Source organism: Cuculus canorus, chromosome Z, assembly GCF_017976375.1.
Source record: "Cuculus canorus isolate bCucCan1 chromosome Z, bCucCan1.pri, whole genome shotgun sequence".
NCBI lineage: Eukaryota > Metazoa > Chordata > Aves > Cuculiformes > Cuculidae > Cuculus > Cuculus canorus.
The window spans coordinates 42,745,814-42,767,728 of NC_071441.1; the positions used below are offsets into that span (position 1 = coordinate 42,745,814).

Sequence of the window (21,915 nt, forward strand, 5' to 3'; positions counted from 1 at the left end):
TCAGTATGCTTCCTTCAACAGGAATGCCAGCAGTATCTTGGATTACTACAGAGACTGCTCTGTTTCTGTGAGCTCCTTTTGCAGAGTTTGAGTTCACATTAAACGGGTTCAAGAGTCCTTGGTATGCTGTGTATGGCTCTCAGCACAAGCTAATCACCTTTTTTGGAAAGTTGTGTCTTCTTAGACATCCAAACCCTCAAACTGGAGCATTCATTTTATTCAGGTTTTTCAGAAAAAAATACTAGCTTTACATACTAGTTTTTTGTAGGTTTTGCAGTACTTCATTCTCTTACAATCTCAATTTAAAAAAAAAAAAAATCGTTAAATATCTTGTGTCTCGTGTTGGTGTCCTGACAACGAAGGGTTGGTGCAACTGTCAGCATGTGAAAAAACTAATTGCTTGCTTAGTTCTCATAAATTTTTTAGCCAAGTTGGAGCGAAACTGTGCAAACACTTTGTGGCCTCAGCTAGCATGTGCGAAAGAGAGGTCTGATTAAATCAAACTTCCTCTCCTTTAGTCATGAACATCGCTTGCTTACAAAAGACATTGAGGAAAGCCTAGAGTGTTCCTCTCACAGATACATTTTTATAAAGGTGCCATAAAGATTCCTTTTGATCTCTTTAGTATGTTTTGATGGGGTTTTGTCCAGTAATTTTCTAGAACTGAAGGATTATTAATATGTTGTCCATTATTTAGAAGAGTTTGGGAAGACAGTAGAAGGATTCAGCAGTTTGGGCAGAATCATAGTAAGAAAAAGCGTTTCAGACCATATAAGAAATTACAGGTTTTCTAGCTGTCAGTCCTTCAAAATGAATATCCTTCCTCACTCCTAAATAAAGCTCCCTTTTCAGATAGCCACCCTTTCTTTCCATCTCCCTCTCCCACTGTGATCTTGAGTAATATGAGGGCTAGACCATGTTCACTGAACTCTCTCTGCCTTGGTATTATTATTCTCCTCAGTTCTGTAGACATTTTGCTGAGCTGACCTAAATTCTTCAGCAAAAGGCCTGAATTCTGTGCAGAAAGCTGGAAATGGCAACTCCAGTTAAGAACTAAATACAAAGATAAATAAAGAGCATCAGTTAATATCCTTGTGTGTGGTGTATGATTTACTCCTGCTCCTGAAATTTTAACTTCTGTTGTGCTGGAGAACCTTTCATTTGTAGTTGCTGTGGGAAGGCAGCACTGGGATTTTGGGCACAGTTGCACAGAAAAGTAGTATGGTGTAACAGAGAAGGGCTGGAGTCTGGAAACTAATTTTTTGCTGCTGGCTGTGCCACAGAGCAGCTGTGCGACCTGGAGCAGGCTACTTCACTTCCATGTGCTTCTCCATTACCAGGTAAAGGAAGAAGGCTCTCCATTGTGCAGACTCATCTTGATTTTCAGACAGCAAGCACCTACAACAGTGTGTCCTGAAGCTGCATGAATCAAATAAATAGGTAGTAACTGCATGGAATGAAGTGTCAGTATTGCTACCAGATATATTTAATTCTCCCATTTTGTTCTTCACTTATTACCTACAGGATGTGAGTCTTCAGATTTTTGTTCAATAATTTGAAGCTGTTTAAAGACCAGGGGAATATGTTGGTCTTTTCTCTCTGACAGCAAGTCACTTCTGCTGACTTAAATGACTTGTTTGTGATACATGAATGAAACCTGAAATCTACAACATTGTATTTTGTCTTGCTTTGGTGTTCCATAAATAGCAGAAGGAAAAATGAAATTTCTGCAGGACTGATTGTATACTTCTGGCATAGACTCTTGTCAATGAAGTCCTAAATTAATGTGAAGCTTTCACTCTGCATACATTCCTGCAAACAAGAACCCACGCTTGAATGAATTCTTCTTGCAAGAAACAAATAAAAAAGTACAAATGCCTTTTATTCAAATAAATTTTAAAGGGGAAAAAGATCTAGAATGGATTACAAAATACATTACATTCTTGCTTTTTTTCTCTTCCATAGTGGTAAAGGGTGTTGGCTAACATAAATGAAGTACCTCAAAATATTCTTTTTATGCATTCTGGTGTCATATGGTTCACGTATGCCTCTTTGGAGATGAATAAACAGGGAGGAGATTCACATGACTGGAATGTGGTGTTGCTGAATGCTGTTTCTGAAGGGTGGTTCATTTAGCTGGACTCTTACTGCAAAGAGATGTGTTGTTGATCTCTATCACTGTCCCTGTGTCCTCTTCATGGATAGCTGAAAAGATGCATCCTGTCTCTTTCAACTACCATAAATCTAAGCACTTACAATTTTAATAATAGTGTAGTCTATGGTCTTCGCAGTTCAGGTTTTTGATTTTTTTTCCTCGCTTGTTTCCATCTTTGTTCCTTTAGTAAAAAAAAAAATAAAAAATTCTTTATATGGACCTGCTTTGAAGCAATCTTGCTTTATTTCAAAACTTCTTGATCAGAAGGATTCAATGATACTTGATCTACCTAAAATATTTATATGTAACTCTTGCAAAAATAGTAAATTGGAAAGTTTGTAAATTTCTTCCCTTTAACTCAGACTTCGATTCCTTTTTCAAGTGGTTCTATAATCTATCAATAAAACCAGTTATGTACCCCTTTGCTTGGAACAGCAGAACATGGCAGTATGCCTCATCATTACTATAGGTGAATATTCTTTCTCTGTCAAAAACATTGTGTGCCAGACTACTATTCCTCTGATGTCAGAACATGACTTCTGAAGTTTTCAGATTAACTAACAGGCACACTATATTGCATAATTTTGTTGGCATCTCATCTGGTTGGAAGTTGAGTGTTTTAAACCATCACAGTGTTTGAATCTTCTGGTGGTACTGGGTATTTTTAAAAATATTTTTGTTGTCTTTTTTAGCTTAAAATATATCTTTTCACCTTCCATCTACTTTGTGTGCAGAGTAAATGTCAAGGTTTGTCCCATGGAGTTATTTAGACAGAGCTATTGTAGTTTCAAATAACCTTCCTAAGCACAAAAGCACGCTGAGTTCAGTTGCAGAGGACCTCTCATGAGAAAAGTAACGCCAAGTGAATCCTTCAGAACAAAATGGACCTGCCCCATACACAGATACATAATGACCTCATTGTATGTTCTGTGTTATGGAGCTGTTGGCAATCATAAAATAATAGAAGTGGTTAGGTTGGAAAAGATCTTTGAGAACATCAAGTCAAACCATACAGATCATCTTTCCTTTAAGATCATCAGGTCCAACCACAAATCTAACACTGCCAAATTTATCCCTAAGCAAAGATGTCAAGATCTTCGGTCAAGATGTCCTCTCCATTCTGGAGAGGAAATATCCTTAAGCAGTTACTTTCTCTGTCACTAAAACAAAGGCTAATGTACCCATGGGGACAAAAGAGAACTGCTGCCCAGACCCCTTTCCTAGAGAAAAGTATGGATAGACTTCTGGTTGTAGTCAAAAGCAAAATAACTGTCCTGAAGAGCCATTGTCACATGGATTTTCAAAAACATACCTGAATTTGCAATGAAATAAAATTTTGTAGAATCATAGAATGGTTTGGGTTGGAAGAGACCTTAAAAATCGCCTAGTTCCAATCCCCCAGCCATGGACAGAGACACTTTCCATTAGACTAGGTTACTCAAAGCCTCATCCAACCTGGTGATGAACACTCCAGGGATGGGGCATCCACAACTTCTCTGGGCAACCTCTTCCAGTGGCTCACCACCCTCATAGTAAAAAATTTCCAAATATCTAATCTAAATCTACCATCCTGCAGCTTAAAACATCACTTCTTGTCCTATCAGTACAGCTTCTGGTAAACAGTCCCTCCCCATCTTTCCTGCAGGCCCCAATTTAAGTACTGAACAGCTGCTATAAGGTCTCCCTGGAGCATTCTCTAGCCTAAAAGAGCAAGGGGGGAGAATCACCTCCCTCAACCTGCTGGTTACGTTTCTGAGGCAGCCTGGGATACTGTTGGCTTTCTGGACTGCAAATGCACATATTGCCAGCTCATGTTGAGCTTCTCATCTGCCAACACACGTAAGTCCTTCAGGGTAATTTTCTGAGGACAAAACCTACAAGAAGGCCATTTCTTGGCTGTTTATCTAATGCTTCTCTTCAGGCTTCTCTTTGTCCCTCTTCAACATGTACATACAGAATCAAAATCCTGGTGAAATGAAAGATGCCTCTGGACTGCCTTGTTTAAAACATTTGTCTAAGTACCTTGGTGTTTTTTTCCAGAGCATTTTTTTCTTACTTGGAGAATGTCCCACTTCTGACTAGACGTGTATATGAGCACTTTCTCAGAAGTTCTTCCACCTTGAATTTACCCAGGAAGTCTCTTTTCTTAGGCTAGGAAAACTAAAAATCTCTTCTAGTCTTCACCTTGCTATAGACAGTGCTCTCTGGGGACTTGTGTTGAGTTTTTATATGCTCTCTCTTACAAAATCAAGCATTTGGGTTTGGTTTCTAGGTTACACAGGTTTCCAGAGGCCGAGGAAACTAATTTACCTAGATACCCTCTCTGAAACAGGCTGTCTTGTGCTTTTTTTTTGTAATGTAGATATGCCATCTTCTTTCAGTGTTTGAATAAAACATGATGGTCACGTTTCAAATTGGTGCTGACCTGAAGCAGCTAAAATCTTTAATGAACTATTAGTAAATTATGAGCAGTTCTGAGTTTAACTCACTGGGTTAAACATAAGAGAATATGCTGCAACATACAAGAACAGAGTGTTCATGACCTCCCTTTAATCTTTTTTTCAGAGATACTTTTTATGTTGATGAACTGGACCTTAACTGAACTTTCCTTATGACAAGAAACACCATTTTCATTTATGTAGTTTAGCAATTGTTTGCATATTTGAGGATAAAGTTTTGGCAACTAGTTTTTCTTCTATAAGGTTTCACTCTCTAGAGTAGAGCAAGAATGGTTCCACTTTCTTCAAAATGTGAGTACTTTTTTTACAATTGGAACTATTTTGTTCTAAAATTGAGCTTTGTTGTCTTCAAAGCTATTTATAATGCTTGAAAATTTTTCACTTTTAATGTAAAGCATTTCCAATAGCAGAAAAAAACAAGGTAACGGACTTGCAGAAGAGAAAAAAAGCCACAATAGTTCTGTATCTACATACTTGCAAGGATTGTAGTCTTCGAAGGATGCAGTTGGTTATATTCTCAGGCTTTCTTAGCCATAGTTCTTATTACAAAGAAAGTCTTAGTTATTTTTTTTCTTTATGGTCCAATTCCTGTTTGGGTGTTTCTTAGGACGAAGAAAAAGAAATTGGATCTTAGTGGCTGACCTTCAAAGTTGTTATTTAAAGCAAAAACTACTAAACTAGGACAGAAGAACTCCATTAGGAGCTCCAGCATCTTACCACTGTTGATACAATTCAGCTTCAATAATAGTTTTCTCCTTAATTTGAATATGTACAGAGTATTAAGGGGAAAGGACTGTTTATTACTGGAAAGACAAGACATAAGGTTAACAAGGGGTTGAGGTTTTTTTGTTTTTCTGAGGGAGATTGTTCCTAATTATTATCTGCAAAACAACATGTTTCTTTTAGAGGCAGAAAATAGCAGCTTTTTCATGTTTTAATGTAATAGTTTCTAATGCCTCTTTGTTCCAAACACTTTTTGGCTGGAGAACTTCCATTAACTTCAGTCAAGTTATAGATATTGTAATGCATAATCCCAGAATTAATTGAATTCCTCTCACCTCACCCCCTAAAGTGCATTGCAGATGTCCCATTTAGCTTTTTCTAGGAACTGTCCGCTGTCTGTGTATTACACAAATAACGATGAGTGAGCCAATATGCTATCTTAAAGATTTTATACTTGGGCTTTACATATTACATGAAATGCAAAAACTTTTTCCTGGAAGGATGAAGCGGATGGAGATGGACATTGAAGAGAGAGTAAAAGAAGCGAGTTTCTCATTTAGACCCAAGATATTGCATGCCAGTGCGCGTATATACTATTCCAACAAGTAATCCAATGACTATATATATATATATGTGACAAAGTAAAGTATTTTGGAAACATAAATGTGTGATGCAACTTCTTGTTCCTTCTTCTCATAAGCATCACTTTTCAGCCATCAGTGATAGGACCATCATCTTCCTGCCACCATCCCAAACAGAGGATCATCACTTGTATAGGTGGAAAAGGTCTTTTGGGAGGAGTGGCAGGGAGACATGTTGCAGTTTAGTGGTTATCAGTAGTCTGAGATCTGTCAAATACTGGAAAAGTATATATATTATTCTACCTGGGGCAGCAATGCTGGTGCCATACTGTGAGTGAGTCAGTGGGCAAATAAAACTGTATTCAGTCTGGCATTATAAATAGGTCAGTGATGGATTTGTATTACCTGAGGAAATGAACTGGCTGACAGAGAGGTTTCTGCTTGCTGCCCAGCAAATGTCAAATATAGCAGAAAGCTTGGGGGAACTGGAGGGATAGCTGGAGACAAAGGTGGTCTTAAAAGAGCTAGGATGTCAGTGGAGCTCCTCAAATCTGTGTTTCTGAGATTAGGAAAGGTGAAAAATCTTCCGACTTTGTTAATCAGTGTTTTCTTGTCCTCCAGTAGGGTTTCATCTGTGGATCCTACTTTACCCTTAGAGTTGTGCATAAGATGGGTTTGGGTCTGCATGCGGTGATGCACTGCTATTTTCAGCTTTGTTTGCTGGTACAGAACACAAATTTTTGCACATTGGTTTTATAAGGTTACACCCACTCCTCTGAATGCCATTCTTCATCCCCTCCACATGCTGTCTACATGGGATTAACCATCTAAAGGAATACCTCTGGAGCATGTGAGATTTCAGGATGGACTGAGAGAGCTACATCACCCCAGGTTCCTTACTAAGCTGAGCTCATATTGGTGACAAAAGGCAGGCACTGGGCTTTGACTCACTTGGATCTGATCCATGCAATGTTTCTTTGGTTCCTGACTGTCCTGTGAATTTCTTTTACTTCCAAGTCTTGAATGTCTACCAAACTGGGCATTGTATTATGGAAATGATCTCAAGCTTAAAGATTATTCTTCTTGCGAGGAGGAACGTGTCCAGCAAAGCATTTTTTCACACCTGTGTTTCAAGGTGGTGATAATGTCTTTATTTTGCCTTCTCGAAGAAAACTTTTAGTAGCAGTCCCAAAAGCAGAGCTCTGCTCTAGGCATTTTGTGTTTTCTGAGTGCTGGTGACTTGATTTCCACCTCTGTGACTACACTGAAAGTGCCTGCTTGTGTTTTGAACCAGCTGTGTTGGCTGGTCTAATCTCAGATCTCTAAGATTAAAATTCTGTGGCCCCAAAAATAATCCAGCAGTTCATGTGTTCCCATGGTTTAGCTCCGTCACCAGTTTATAAGCTGTATTTAGCCTCTGTAAAAACATTGTCCTTGCAAGCTAACATTGGTCCTCTTTAAAGCATGCTCGCAACTCACTTGCTGCAGCACTGTGTGTGACCATGGAATAGAGTGTGTAGTTCAGGGTGAACAGCAAGATTAGTTTTAAAGGCACTACAGGCTGCGCAAGTCTGTTTTAGGGTTCATTTAAGGGCAGATGGCCATCAGGAGATAATCTCTCCTGTCTTCAGTCACAGCTTTGCTCTTTCCCACTTCAGTTCATGGTGTAGCATGATATGTGGTTGAGTTTGTCATATCTGATTTGCTACTGGCAGGACCCCCTTTATAACAGGTCTGACTTTTCTTGGCAAGAAAGAGATCTTTGCTGGTGCTATGCCAGGCTGAGAAGCCTGCTCCTCCCCCTGCTTCTTCCAGGGTGAGGCTCCTAATGCATCCTTTGTGTAAAGAGCTCCTAGCAGATATTATTTGCAATGCATGAGAAGAAATTGGGTTGCTGCTGGAGTACCCAGGCAGGGTGCAGTGTGTTCTTCAGCACCACCTACTGACATTTTCTTCTCCCAAGGCCATGTACACCGCAGAGGACACTTCTCTTAACTCACAGGAACTGCATTATTTGAGGTAAGTAACAACATGCTTTTGACTGGAAATTCGAAACCCCAGACCCACTGCTTTCAGCTGCATTATGCCATACTGAAAGCACTAAGGAGCAGGCTACAAAAGCCAAGTTGCTTGGCTCTAGTATCTGTTTTCCTAGGTTGTGCCAGTGCATTTGATTCTTGATGTCTATACAGAAAGGCTGGGTTGTGTCACTGAGGTAGATGACTGACTCCTGACAAAAAATGTCAGAATCATACTTTATATGACTCAATTTGTCCTTAAGGTCTCATTTGTGGTTTTTCATTTTTATTTGCAATCTGCTTTATTTTAAAAGTTTGGAGTTTAATAAAAGTATCCTTCAGGCATTTAAATGGCCTCTCCATGTATGTTTTTAAAAAAGAACAGATATAAATATACACACCAGGACTCCAAACAATGGAGAAAAGACATTATTTGTGGGAAATGGAAAAGGAGTGGTTGCTTCAGTAAAACCTCAGCCTGATGCTCTTTGTAGATTACACTTATCAGTTAATATATTTTTCTCACGGGTGTAACTGAGTTTCATAATGAAATACATGATCCATTTATTGGGAATAGTGGGCCAGCACTGTTTAATGTCTTTATCAAAAGCCTGGATGAGGGGATCGAGTGCAGCCTCACCTTTGCAGGACACCAAGTTGTGTGAGAACGTTGATCTGCTTGAGGGAAGGAAGGCACTACAGAGGGATGTGGACAGGCTCAATCGATAGGCCGAGGCCAACTGTATGGGGTTCAATAAGGCTAAGTGTTGGATCCTGCCCTTGGGCCACAACAATCACACAGGATGCCACAGGCTTGGGGATGAGTGGCTGGAAGGCTGTGTGGAGAAAAGCTCCTAGAGGTGCTGGCCGACTGGATGTGAGCCAACAGCATGCCCGGGTGGCCAAGGAGGACAGTGGCATCCTGGCTTGTATCAGAAACAGTGTGGCCAGCAGGACAAGAGAAGTGTTTGTCCCAATTTACACTGCACTAGTGAGACACATCCCAAATACTGTGTTCAGGTTTGGGTCCCTCACTACACAAAAGATATCGAGGTGCTAGATCATATCCAGATAAGGCCAAGAAAGCTGGTAAACAGCACAAGTATTGCAAGGAGTGGCTGAGGTAATTGGGGTTGTTTAATTTGGAGAAAAGAAGGCTGAGGGGACACCTTATTATCCTTCACGGCTACCTGAAAGGAGGCAGTAGCTAGGAAGGAGTTCTTCTGACTAACAAGTGATGAGTGGAAGGTGACTCAAGTTGCATCACAGGAGATTTAGACTAGATATTAGGAAAAAATTATTTCAACAAAGGGCTGTCAAGCACTGGAACAGGCTGCCCAGGAAGGTGGTTGTGTCACTGTTCCTGGAGATATTTAAAAGACATGTAGATGTAGCACTTAGGGTCATGGTTTAGTAATGGACTTGGCAGAGTTACCTGAAGAGTTGGGCTCACTGGTCTCAAAGTTTAGGTTTCCAACCTAAACAACTCTATGATTCAATGAAAATGGGGCATCGGTATGGAGATCTTGCTAATAAAAGGTGTAACTTGTTATAAAATTTTACTCTAAATCCTTCACATGAAAATACAAACCACAAAGTGGTATACTGTATTGGCCAGTTGCCACCCAACCTATGGAGTTCTATCAAAATCCGTTCTGTCAAATTATAAAAAAAAAAACAAAACAGAGAAATGGTATTTCAATTTAGTTATTTTGATTCCAGCTTGGAGGAGTAACCCCAAAGGTAAGCCTTAGAGGACCAAGAATGCCTGTGGCTTGACTGGAATTTGGTCACTGAAGAATACCCATGAGTTGGATAAGTTTGCCTGCATAGTTAAGAATTGAATTTATTCTTTTAATTCCTCGTTAATTATGTTTAGGGTTTGTGGTTGTGTTTTTTTTTTTAATAAGTGAAAGGTGAGGTTGGTTTTGTCCAATTAGAATTGCTTTCAGGTTTCCACTCTCTCAAATGTATAAATTTTTGCATTGCTCCTATGATTTTACTTGCTTAGTCCTAGTTTTCCCTGTTGTAATCTAATGTTATAAAAGTGTTTAAAATAATAATTAAAAAAAAAAGGCAAAACCAACCCCAATTCCAAGGTCATCAGAGCAGCAGCTCTATTGTACGTGAGCTGAACCTGGCCAGGAGCCCAGGTGTCATGTCTGGAAGGTCCTCACTGCAGCTGTAGGCATTGGTGTCTCTTAAAACCCAGACTTCTCTGGAAGGGAAAATTCCTGCAGTGTTGCTCATAAGAATTCTGAAAAAACTGCGTCTGTAAGTGGTTGCTTTTGAGTGGCATGGCTGTAGCATTTGATGTTTATTTCTAGTACGTTGATCCTCAACAGCAAGAAAAAGGCGGCAGGGAGATTAGAGCAACACTGAAGTTTTCCTGCGTGTTTTGAAGAAGCAAAGATGACTCTAGTGCCCGATTTCAGTCTCTGCTAAGTTGTTCTGTTCATGGTTATCCTGTGCGGTGCATGGGAGCTGCCAGGGCTCACAATGGTGAGGCAGTTCCATGGTGCCCTAGGTATCGGGAACCTCCCTGCTGGCATAAGTGGGCCTGCAAGCAGGCTTGGCATGGAAGGGCGCAGGGCAGGGCTGTGGGGAGCCGGAGACTGGCCCTGCCATGATACGGCTGGGCTGGGGGTTGCTGGGGGTCCCGGGCCATGGGGGAGCCCTGGAGGGCTGTTCTGGAAGAGTAAGGCCTGTGGATGTCCTTAGCCTCCTTCCCCTCTCCATCTCCAGGGGCGTTTCATCCAATTGAAAGGAGTTTGATAGTGTTTTTGCCAGTGTGATGTGTATGTAACATAGAATCATAGAGTAACTTAGGTTAAAAAAGACCTTTAGGGTCATCCAGTCCAACCATAAACCTAATACTGTCAGATCTCACACTGAAACAGGTTCCCCAAGTGCCTCATCTGTACATTTTTTAAACACCTCCAGGGATGGTGACGCAACCACCTCCCTGGGCAGCCTCTGCCAGTGCCCGATAACTGTTTTGGTGAAGAAATTTCTTTCTGCTTTACCTTGGCGTAGAGTTAAGATGAAAGCTGCATGTGCAACCTGGATGTATGATGAAGGGATAAAGATACCTCTGACCACCTGACCACAGGAAGGTTTACAGAACTGGAGATTTATTTGTTTTACATGCAAAGATACTAGTACTGAGCTGGAAATTCACATAGTGTATGGTCTGATTGACCTTTTCAGTTGTGGTTGTGCATATGCATATTCTTAACTTATAGAAGCTCTGCTGACTCCATCTCAAAATATAACGGATGCGTAGTCAAACCACAGAAGCTCAATTTTGTGGTCAGTGCCTTGGGCTTCACAATTAATCTTGTCTTTTGAAACTCCAAAACCAAACTTAAACATAATGATTTGTACTACTTTGGCTGCTGCCAAATTCTGTAATGACTGTTATTCAACAAGCACAATTATCTTTTGTTTTGGATTTTTAAAAACCTAGATATCTAATACAACTAAGCATTTATGAGTGTAGAGAAGGATGTCAAAGTCAGTGTCAATTTGAAACTTCACCTTGAGTCTTTAAAACTGTGGCTTTGCTTTGAGAATCTATTTGACGAATGTTTTGGAAGGTTTCTTCTCATAAGGAAAACGAGAATACCTTTTCTCCATATTAAGCATTGAAGCCAGATATTTTAAGATGTTGTAAATGCAAATTAGTCAGACAATGGTATTCTAATAATGTTTGGTGAGGTTAGCATCGCATTAGTAAGGGTATTTTAGAAGTCACATTATCACATGGGCAATGTGGTTTCAGTAGACTTGTTGTAAATATGTTAGAGGGCTTGTGGGATTTATGGGTTTATTTCATGGTGTTTGTGTTTGGTTGGTTTGATTTTTTTTTCTAGACTTCCTGTTCTGCTTTTGACTTAGTGGATTTGGTAACTCCTCTCTCTATCTCCATTTCCCTCTAAATTTCTTATAGTGCTGTTTGAAAATTTAGAGGGTTATGAAATGTGTTGCCTTAGCTGGTACATGCAAGTCTTGCTTTGTCACTTTTACTTGAGGAGTGTGCCTTGCTAGTGTATTTTAACATCTGCACTTGAAAATGCTCTTTGCTGGGTAGGTGGTTCTCTCTTGGTTCCATATCACGTGCAGACAAAGAGACACACATTGTGGTTTGGTTTTTGTTATATGAGCTGAAATTACCAGTTTCTGTACATCTTTGTGCAATGCCTGAATTTTAAAGAAAAATGTGGAAATCATAGAGCAGAATTCTTTACGAAACGCTTCATCTTGCTTTCAATGCGATGCATGGTGAAAATATCAAATTGAAGTCTACTCAGCTGTACCTGATGTTTGTTACTCATAGCTGCAGTGAGATTAACCTCTTCTCTGATTTGGTGCTGCCTCCATCATACAGACCTTGCTGAGATTCGAGTTGGAACCCATTAGAAAGTCTCCATCAGGTTTTGTCATCAGCAGCTCTTCCTTCCGATTTGTAGCACAAGGGGATTGTTAGTTTAGGAATGTTTAAAGAGCCACCAGCATCCTTCAGGATATCTTCTCCAAGCGTTTTGTAACTGATGAAGGTGGGGATGATGGTGACTTTTGCCTCTAGCAGATGCCAGGATTATCTTTATTCAGAACCGCAGGTTTGCTTCGTGGTTTTCTATTTTGTAAGCTGGCCTGACATTCTGTGATGGTGTTTCTAAAGATCTGAAGGTTCGGTTTGGTTTGTTGTGGGGTTTTTTTGTTTTTTTTTTGGGGGGGGAGAGAGACATGAGGGAGGAAGAGTGATATGTGTGTGTGTGTGGTGTTTTTCCTCTGCTACACACAATGGAGCTTTCAGAGAACCTTTCTTAAAAGGCATAGCTACAGCCTTTGTGTGAAGGGTGTGGCTGCTGGCAGGGTTTGCTGATGCAGACAAGCTGGCCGGTGATTAACAAAGGTCATTAGACTTTGGAATCTGGCATAGGAGCAGGGTTGTGTGTCTTCTGAGCTAAGCAGCAGGGCTCCCCAGTGACAGGACAGGCTGGAGGGCCCCTGCTTTCCACCCGCCCACCCTCCCCAGAGAGGCTCAGCTCTGCCTTGCCTCTGACTGGAAGACAGCTTGGACCAGTGTCTTGATGCTGTAATGCTCTGTTTCTGGAATGAACCGTCACGTTTGTCATTATCCATGGGACGGGGGAACCAACCCTAGGAGATGCTTTGTGGGTGATGTGCTCAGGGAGGGGACAGCAGTGACCTGAATTGGGGGGGGGCAGTTCATGCAGGAGAAGGGGAGATACGTTTTAAGGATGATACTTTTTCAAGCATCACCCGAGGAGGAAAAAAAAAAGGGGGGTGAGGGGGGAAAGAAAACGCCTGGTGTGCTTGAGATGAAGCTGAGATAAGTGAGGCCATGTTGTGCACAGGCGAGAAGCTCTGAGCCTCTGAGTGCAGGAGATGTCTGAGCTAAAATGGCTGCTCCCAAAGCTCAGAGGACTAGGGCAGCTTAGTGAGTCTTAAAGCTTCAGTGACGCAGGGGCTCATATCTCTTGAAAGTGTGATAAACACATTCAGCAGAGCTGTGGCTTGTTTGGCTGAGATGAAAGGACTAAGCTTGGGGGATGGGGAGTGAAAACTGGATGATCTGCTTTTCTGTGAAGTGCTCTAAATGCAGGAGTCGTCTGCTCCATGGAAAAATTTGTTTTCAGGTCTAATGGACTGTGCTAAAGGAGACGTGGGGTGGGGCTTCACTCACTGCTGTAATTTGATCCAGAGCAGATAGCAACCTTTTCCACACAATTTGGTCTGATGCTTGCACATAAAAGCTTGAGTATCTCGATTATTGTAACTTTGTTAGCTGAAAGAAGCTGGTGCAGCGTTCATTTTCTTTATTGGTAGTGGGAGGGAGAAGACAGAAAGGACACGCTGCAGCTTGCGAAGTAATGTAGGTAAATATGTGGAAAGTGTCTTGTGCTCAGACTGTCCACAATTTGACTTGCTAGAAGTTTGTTTTAGCAGGCTATCAGAAGAAGAATTCTGTCATGTAAAATCCTGATGCAGTACCCTCTCGTTTCTGTGCCGTAACGTCTTGGAGCTTTCTCCTCACTCTGGAAGTAGCTTTATACTCTACATACAATAAACACATGGAATATTCAGTGCTTTGGGCTGCCCTTGTGTCTTGGGCCTCTGAAACACCTGTTAATCATCCTTTCCCAGCACAGCTCATGGAAGCTTAAAGAACTAGTTCTTCTGTTAACATAGGAAGGTTGAAGGTTGATTTTGTGCCTAAGTACAGGGTAGGAGGGTTTCTGTCCTACCTTGTATCACGTCTCCTTCATGGTAGTGGGGAAGCATAGATTTCTGTGTTGCTGGATTATTGATCACAAACTGAACCACCATACTTGATGTGACCTTATCTTTTGTTGCTTTGTGCTTCAGGGTATGCAGGGAAGTCATGATGTCTCTGAGTTTCTCCTGCTTCTGTTGTACTTCTGCAGTCTTTCTACTGCAGCTGCTGTCCCTCTCTTCCTCCAGCACTGTTTATCCCCCGGACTGCTAATGCACAAATGTCATGTCCCCAGAATAGACTAAATGAAACTGTAAACCTTTTAACAAAGAATGGAGATGCCTTTACAAGTCTTTGTGGAAGTAGGGCAGAGAGAAGCATTCTAGCATGGGTTCATGTAGCTGCATCTCATTGTGCAGTTTTGTTGAAGTTTTCCACCAGCATCAGGGCTGATGTGATGTTGACTAGAAAGGCAATTGTATTCTCCTGAAGGCTTTTGATCTGTGGTAGTGAAACAGGTGGCAACTTGCAGGAAGGTTAGAGAGGGTCTCATAAATAAAAACCGCTGTCTTCTGACTGATAATTTCAGTGCATAATTGGGAGTAATGTACTGTTTCTGTAGTATATGTGTTTTGGTCTTTGAACAGGGCGAACTGTGAACAACAGGCTTATCCTGTGTAAAGGAAAAGCCAAGAGGACAAACTCCATGGAATCCACGGTCACTTGTCAAGAAAGTTGACTGTGTAGCATTGAGTTAGCAACTTGTGAACTACCTAGATAGGACTTGAATCTAAATTGATACCTTTTAATATGGTGAACAAAGGTTGAGTTTTACACAGCAGTCTCTGTGGAATCTCTGGAAATCATTGAGTCATCATAAGCTGGACATTACCTATTTTCAGGATTTATTACAATGGCATTTCTGTAAAACATATCTGTTTCTTCTTCTCTCTTTTCCCTGTTTTATTTGCAGAATTTTCTAATGTAAAAGATCATCCTTGAACCATGGAGGTGCTGCAATGTGATGGCTGTGACTTTCGAGCTCCATCTTACGAAGACCTAAAAGCTCACATTCAGGATGTTCACACTGCTTTTCTGCAGCCAACTGATGTCTCTGAGGAAAGTCCTAGCCAGCCAAGATCTGGTTCCATGAATGCTAGCAACCAGACTGAGGCTGAATTTTCTTCCGTAAAGGATGAATTTGCAATTGCAGATGAAATAGCAGGTAAATCTCAACTCTAAGATCTCAGCTCTAACCACCTGTTTTACATGTGGCTTATTTCAATATGTTTTATTTTCTTCTTTTAATGTGATTTTTGAAAATCACATTATCTTTATTTCTATGTCAGCAAAGCAGATGTCTAGCTTCAGCCATATTGGTTCTGACCACGACTTTTTCTGTAAATGCAAACATGGAGGATGATTTCATTTCCCAGCTTCCTTTCATCTGTTTCTTCATACTGCTTTTCGGTTTTCAGATTTTCATGGTTGTTCTTCACTACCACGAAGCATCTCAAATTTTTCAATTTTCTTAGTGTACTAGCTTTCTTTTTTCCCCAGATGATTATTTTGGAAAGTGCCTGTCCCACCCAAACCATACACCATGGTCATACATGTGTAGACGTGATGCATAATGACCATTTTCTGACCATTGCCAAATGTGTAGCTTTCACCATAAGTAAGTGAGGAAATCCTGATGTGATTGTTATCTATTCAGGATGTGATTCATTCTTATGCATACAGGGTGGGTGGAGAAAAGCCTTTTTATTGGAAATTATTTATTTACATATACACCTTAATTCTCATTTTAGGGCAAAATGCAACAAGTCAGATGGGGACTGCAAGTTACTATAGCCAGAGCCAGACTTTCTATGGTCAGCACTTGGCTCCAAATCCTAAACCAACCAACAAGTTTTTCCAGTGCAAGTTCTGTGTGCGCTACTTCCGTTCCAAAAACCTCCTCATAGAGCACACACGCAAGGTTCATGGAGCACAGGCTGGGGGGAGCTCAGTGGGGCCACCAACTGCTAGTTCCCTTAATTACAACATCATGATGTATGAAGGGTTTGGCAAAGTTTTCAGTTGCCAGTTCTGCACCTACAAGTCACCCAGGCGTGCTAGGATTATTAAGCACCAGAAAATGTATCACAAAAACAACCTGAAAGAGAGTTCAACTCCTCCTACTGCTGCCGCTGCTATGTCTGAATCAACGTCTGCTTCTGTGCCAGTGCAGGAACCCTGCAAGGAGCTGCCCGCAGAGGTGGTGGAGCGGAGCATTTTGGAATCCATGGTCAAGCCCCTGACAAAGTCTAGGGGCAACTTTTGCTGTGAATGGTGCAGCTACCAGACACCTCGAAGAGAGCGCTGGTGTGACCACATGATGAAGAAGCACCGCAGCATGGTAAAAATACTGTCAAGCCTGAGGCAGCAACAGGATGGAACCAGTGCACCTGATGTACAGAGTAAGAGTGCTCAGAATGCCTCTCCAAACTCTAATTATATCTCCATGAATACAACAGGACGTGAGATGTCAAATGCTAATGTCTCAAACTTCAGGAGCTCTATGGGCAGTTCCCTTATCAGGCCCAACTCTTCTACATCTTCCAAATTTTCTTCTGTGTCTTACCCTCAAATGAAGCCTAAGTCACCTCACAACTCAGGCATGGTTAGTTTGTCTGACAGATCCCGCTATGGAATTGCTGATATGACGAATTCTGCTGCTGACCTGGAAACTAGCAGTATGCTGAATGACTCGAGCTCAGATGAAGAGCTACATGAAATGGACAGTGAGAATGGCTTAAACTCCATGGATCACCAGACCTCAGGACTGTCTGCAGAACAGCTGATGGGATCTGACGGCAACAAACTATTGGAGACAAAGGGGATTCCGTTTAGAAGGTATATGAACAGGTTCCAGTGTCCTTTTTGTCCTTTCCTGACGATGCACCGGCGAAGCATTTCACGTCACATTGAGAACATCCATTTGTCTGGGAAGACAGCTGTGTACAAGTGTGATGAATGCCCTTTCACCTGCAAGAGTTCATTAAAGCTTGGTGCCCACAAGCAGTGTCACACAGGAACAACATCAGACTGGGACACTATCAACTCTCAGACTGAAAGCATCACCTCTTCTTTGCATGACAGCGCAGTGTCTTATGAGAGTGGAAATATAAATGGCAGAAAGTCATCTGGAATGATGGAATCGGTGCAGCCGCAGCAACAACAGCAACAACAGCAGTCACCCCAGCCCCCTTCACAGCATCCATACAAGTGCACAATGTGCAACTATTCCACCACAACTTTGAAAGGCCTCAGAGTTCATCAGCAGCACAAGCATTCATTCTGTGACAACTTGCCAAAATACGATGGACCACCATCGAACACACCACAAGAGAGTGAGGCAGATGCTCACCCTTCTGCCAGCACAGTGAAGAAGAGCCAGACCTCCATCCTTGGCCTCTCATCTAAAAATAACTTTGTTGCAAAGGCCCCTAGGAAAGTATCAAATGACTTCCCTTTAGATCTCTCTCCAGTGAAAAAGAGAACTAGAATTGATGAAATAGCAAGTAACTTGCAGAGCAAAATCAACCAAAACAAACAGCAAGAAGATGCTGTGATTAATGTAGAGGATGATGAGGAAGAGGAGGAGGACAATGAGGTGGAGATAGAAGTGGAGTTAGACAGAGAAGAAGAGCAAACAGAACCGATGATAGAGGTTTCCAGTTCTTACGCACCCCAGCAAATGTGGGGCAGGGAGGCTAATGATTCCCAGAAGGAGGCAAACTTTAGAAGCATGCAGCATGACTACAATTCCACCAATGGAGCGGAGATTGAGCTCACTCTATCTGAAGATGAGGAAGACTACTACTCTTCTGTCAGCATGAAGGACCATCAGAGCCCTAATACCTCTGTTCTGGGGAGCCAGTCAAACATGTATGGTACTGATCAGAACAATGAAAATTCAGAGTTTAGTGATTCTGGAAGGCTTTACTATTGTAAACACTGTGATTTCAGCAACAAATCCGCAAGGAGTGTTAGCACCCATTACCAGCGAATGCATCCCTATATTAAATTCAGCTTTAGGTATATCCTGGATCCTAATGATCACAGCGCAGTTTACCGATGTCTTGAGTGCTACATTGACTACACAAACTTTGAAGACCTGCAGCAGCATTATGGAGAGCATCACCCTGAAGCTATGAATGTACTGAACTTTGATCATTCAGATCTGATCTACCGTTGCCGCTTCTGCTCTTATACAAGCCCGAATGTTAGAAGTCTGATGCCACATTACCAAAGAATGCATCCTACAGTGAAAATTAACAATGCAATGATTTTTTCAAGCTACGTTGTTGAGCAGCAAGAAGGGCTGAACACAGAGTCTCAGACACTGAGAGAGATCTTGAATTCTGCTCCAAAAACTATGGCAACCTCCACCCCCGTGGCTCGCGGGGCTGGTGTGCCAGCTGGTTTTAACAAAAGTGCCGCCAAGAATTTTAGTCCTGAATGTGAAAATCAGAAGGAACCTTCAGTCAATACTGTGGTTGTTTATGACTGTGATGTGTGTTCATTTGCAAGCCCTAACATGCATTCAGTTCTAGTACATTATCAGAAAAAGCACCCGGAAGAGAAAGCATCGTATTTCAGAATTCAGAAGACCATGCGTGTAGTCTCTGTTGACAGGGGCTCTGCCCTGGCTCAGATGTCTTTTGAGTTGGGGACGCCTGTCTCCCCAAAATTGTCCAGCTTGGCTTCTCAACCTCCAGGCCCACCACTCCCACCCCCAGACCTTTCTACTGAACTCTACTATTGCAAACACTGTTCATACAGCAACCGCTCAGTTGTGGGAGTCCTTGTCCACTACCAGAAAAGGCACCCAGAGATAAAAGTCACTGCTAAATATATCAGACAGGCACCCCCCACTGCAGCAATGATGAGGGGTGGTGAACTGCCACCTGGTATTCAGAGGCCAGGAGTGTCAATGCAGCATTTGAGCCGCGGTGGATCCGAGTCCTCCATGAATCCTCCTGAGAATGAAATGTTCTTCTGCCAACACTGTGACTATGGAAATCGAACCGTGAAAGGTGTGCTTATTCATTATCAAAAGAAGCATCGTGACTTCAAAGCTAACGCGGATGTGATTAGGCAGCATACAGCCACCATTAGAAGCCTTTGTGATCGCAGCCAGAAGAAATCGACTGGCAGTGTGTCTGCGCACGCCTCCAGCACTGAGCGGGACAAGTCAAAGCTGAGAGCCCTAAAATGCAGGCAGTGTACCTACACGTCACCTTATTTCTATGCGTTAAGGAAGCATATTAAGAAAGACCACCCAAATCTGAAGGCCACAGTCACATCCATTCTGAGATGGGCATTTTTGGATGGCTTAATAGAAGCTGGTTATCACTGTGAATGGTGCATTTATTCACACACAGAGCCAAGTGGTTTGCTTGTGCATTACCAAAGGAGACATCCCGAGCATTATGTTGACTATACATATATGGCAACTAAACTCTGGGCAGGTCCTGATCCTTCCTCTTCTGCCTTAGTGATGCCAACAGAGATAAAGACCTATAGATGCAGAGACTGCATTTTTGAAGCATCTTCCATTTGGGATATTACTAATCACTACCAAGCATTTCACCCATGGGCCATGAATGGAGATGAATCTGTGTTGCTAGATATCATCAAGGAGAAGGACGCTGCTGAGAAATCCATCCAGCAGCCCGATGAAGCTGGGGCCAGGATGGATTCTGAAGACCAGATAACAACATCTCAGATGGATCAGGATACAGAGTGTGCAGAGGATCCTAGTCTTTCCCAGGAAAAAACTGTCCAGCTGGCTTCTGCAAACCCTGCCATCTCCTCAACTCCGTATCAATGTACAGTTTGCCAGTCTGAGTACAACAACTTGCATGGCCTCCTCACACATTATGGCAAAAAGCATCCTGGCATGAAAGTGAAAGCTGCAGACTTTGCTCAGGATATAGATATTAACCCAGGGGCTGTATATAAGTGCAGACATTGCCCATACATTAATACACGTATTCATGGTGTTCTCACACACTACCAGAAACGGCACCCATCAGTAAAGGTCACTGCAGAAGACTTTGTGCATGATGTGGAGCAGTCAAATGATATTGCACAGAATGATGTGGAAGAGACAAGTAGGATTTTCAAGCAAGGCTATGGTGCTTATCGGTGCAAACTCTGCCCTTACACTCATGGAACACTTGAGAAACTGAAAATTCACTATGAGAAATACCACAATCAACCTGAATTTGATGTTTTTGCCCAATCACCACCAAAGGTGACTGCCTCAGTGGAGCCAGACATAGTGACTGAAATCAAAGCCTCCCCAGAAATGGCTGTTGAAGATGTTGGAGAAGTCTCTGTACCAGCATCTCATTTCTCCAGTTCTCATTTAGTGTCTCACACAGTTTTCCGGTGTCAACTCTGCAAATACTTCTGTTCCACCCGGAAGGGGATAGCGAGGCACTATCGCATCAAGCATAACAATGTCCGGGCACAACCAGAAGGCAAGAACAACCTCTTCAAATGTGCCTTGTGTTCATACACCAACCCTATCCGCAAAGGGCTTGCAGCACACTACCAGAAAAGACATGACATTGATGCCTACTACACTCACTGCTTAGCAGCCTCCAGGACGGTAAGCGACAAACCCAATAAAGTGATCATTCCATCTCCTCCCAAGGATGACACTCCTCAGTTAAGTGAGGAGCTGAGAAGGGCTGTAGAGAAGAAGAAATGCTCACTTTGTTCCTTCCAGTCCTTCAGCAAAAAGGGTATTGTGTCCCACTACATGAAGCGTCACCCTGGTGTTTTCCCTAAGAAGCAGCATGCTAGCAAGCTGGGAGGTTACTTCACTGCTGTGTATGCTGATGAGCATGAAAAGCCAGCTCCGGTTGAGGAGAGGAATGAGTTTGAAAAGCCTGAGGTGGAGACTGAGCCTCAGGAAATTGAGTGGCTTCCCTTCAGGTGCATCAAATGTTTCAAGCTGTCTTTCAGCACTGCAGAGCTGCTGTGCATGCATTACACTGAACACCACAGCAAGGATTTGAAGAGGGACTTTACCATACTGGGAAGCGGCACCCGTTCTCAGAACCCTGTCTACCAGTGCAAGCACTGTGATATGAAATTGCATAGCACAGCAGAGCTGACTGCACACTTAAATGGTCACAACGAGGAATTCCAGAAGCGTGCCAAACGTCAAGAGAGGAGGAAGCAGCTTTTGAGCAAGCAGAAATATGCAGATGGTGCTTTTGCAGATTTCAAACAAGAGAGGGTAAGGATTTGTGTGTCTGGTCTCTTTCCTTGCACCCGATTCCCTGCCAGGAGAGGGAAGCAAAAACACTGCCTGTCTTCCTGCACCCCAAGAAGCTGTGTGTTACTAATGCCCACTTGCATGTTCTCTTTGACAGCCAAATGACACAGGCTAATGAATCCCTCGGCTTGCCAGTGAGCTCCATAAGCCAATTACACATTCTGCTTTAATTTCCTCATGCATCCTCCACCCTTCTATAGGAAGCCCTGCTCTTTCCTTCTTCTTTCAGTATTTTCTTTATCTCCTTTTCTTTCTCCCACCCTCCTGGAAGGCTATCTGTATCTTGACAGTTACCTGTTCTTTTGTTGCAAGCCTGCCGTGTCCTTTTTTGCAGGTTCTTTACAAAATGTCCTATGCCTCTCTTCAGTGTACCTATGAATAACAAATCAGTTT

General features: G+C 42.2%; 1 protein-coding gene across 8 annotated transcripts in view; it reads left to right on the forward strand.

Annotated features, from left to right (window-relative positions):
• Positions 1–21,915, forward strand: part of ZNF462 (zinc finger protein 462) — a 94,713-nt gene that overhangs the window by 22,881 nt on the left and 49,917 nt on the right. For 7 of the 8 annotated variants that reach the window (XM_054055039.1, XM_054055038.1, XM_054055034.1 and 4 more), the window contains exons 2-3: positions 15,154–15,405; positions 15,992–21,483. In XM_054055039.1, coding sequence (XP_053911014.1) covers positions 15,186–15,405; positions 15,992–21,483 — 5,712 coding nt within the window. In that variant the 5' untranslated portion in view covers positions 15,154–15,185. The remainder of the gene's footprint in view (positions 1–15,153; positions 15,406–15,991; positions 21,484–21,915) is intronic. The other variant, XM_054055037.1, reaches the window with a different exon arrangement.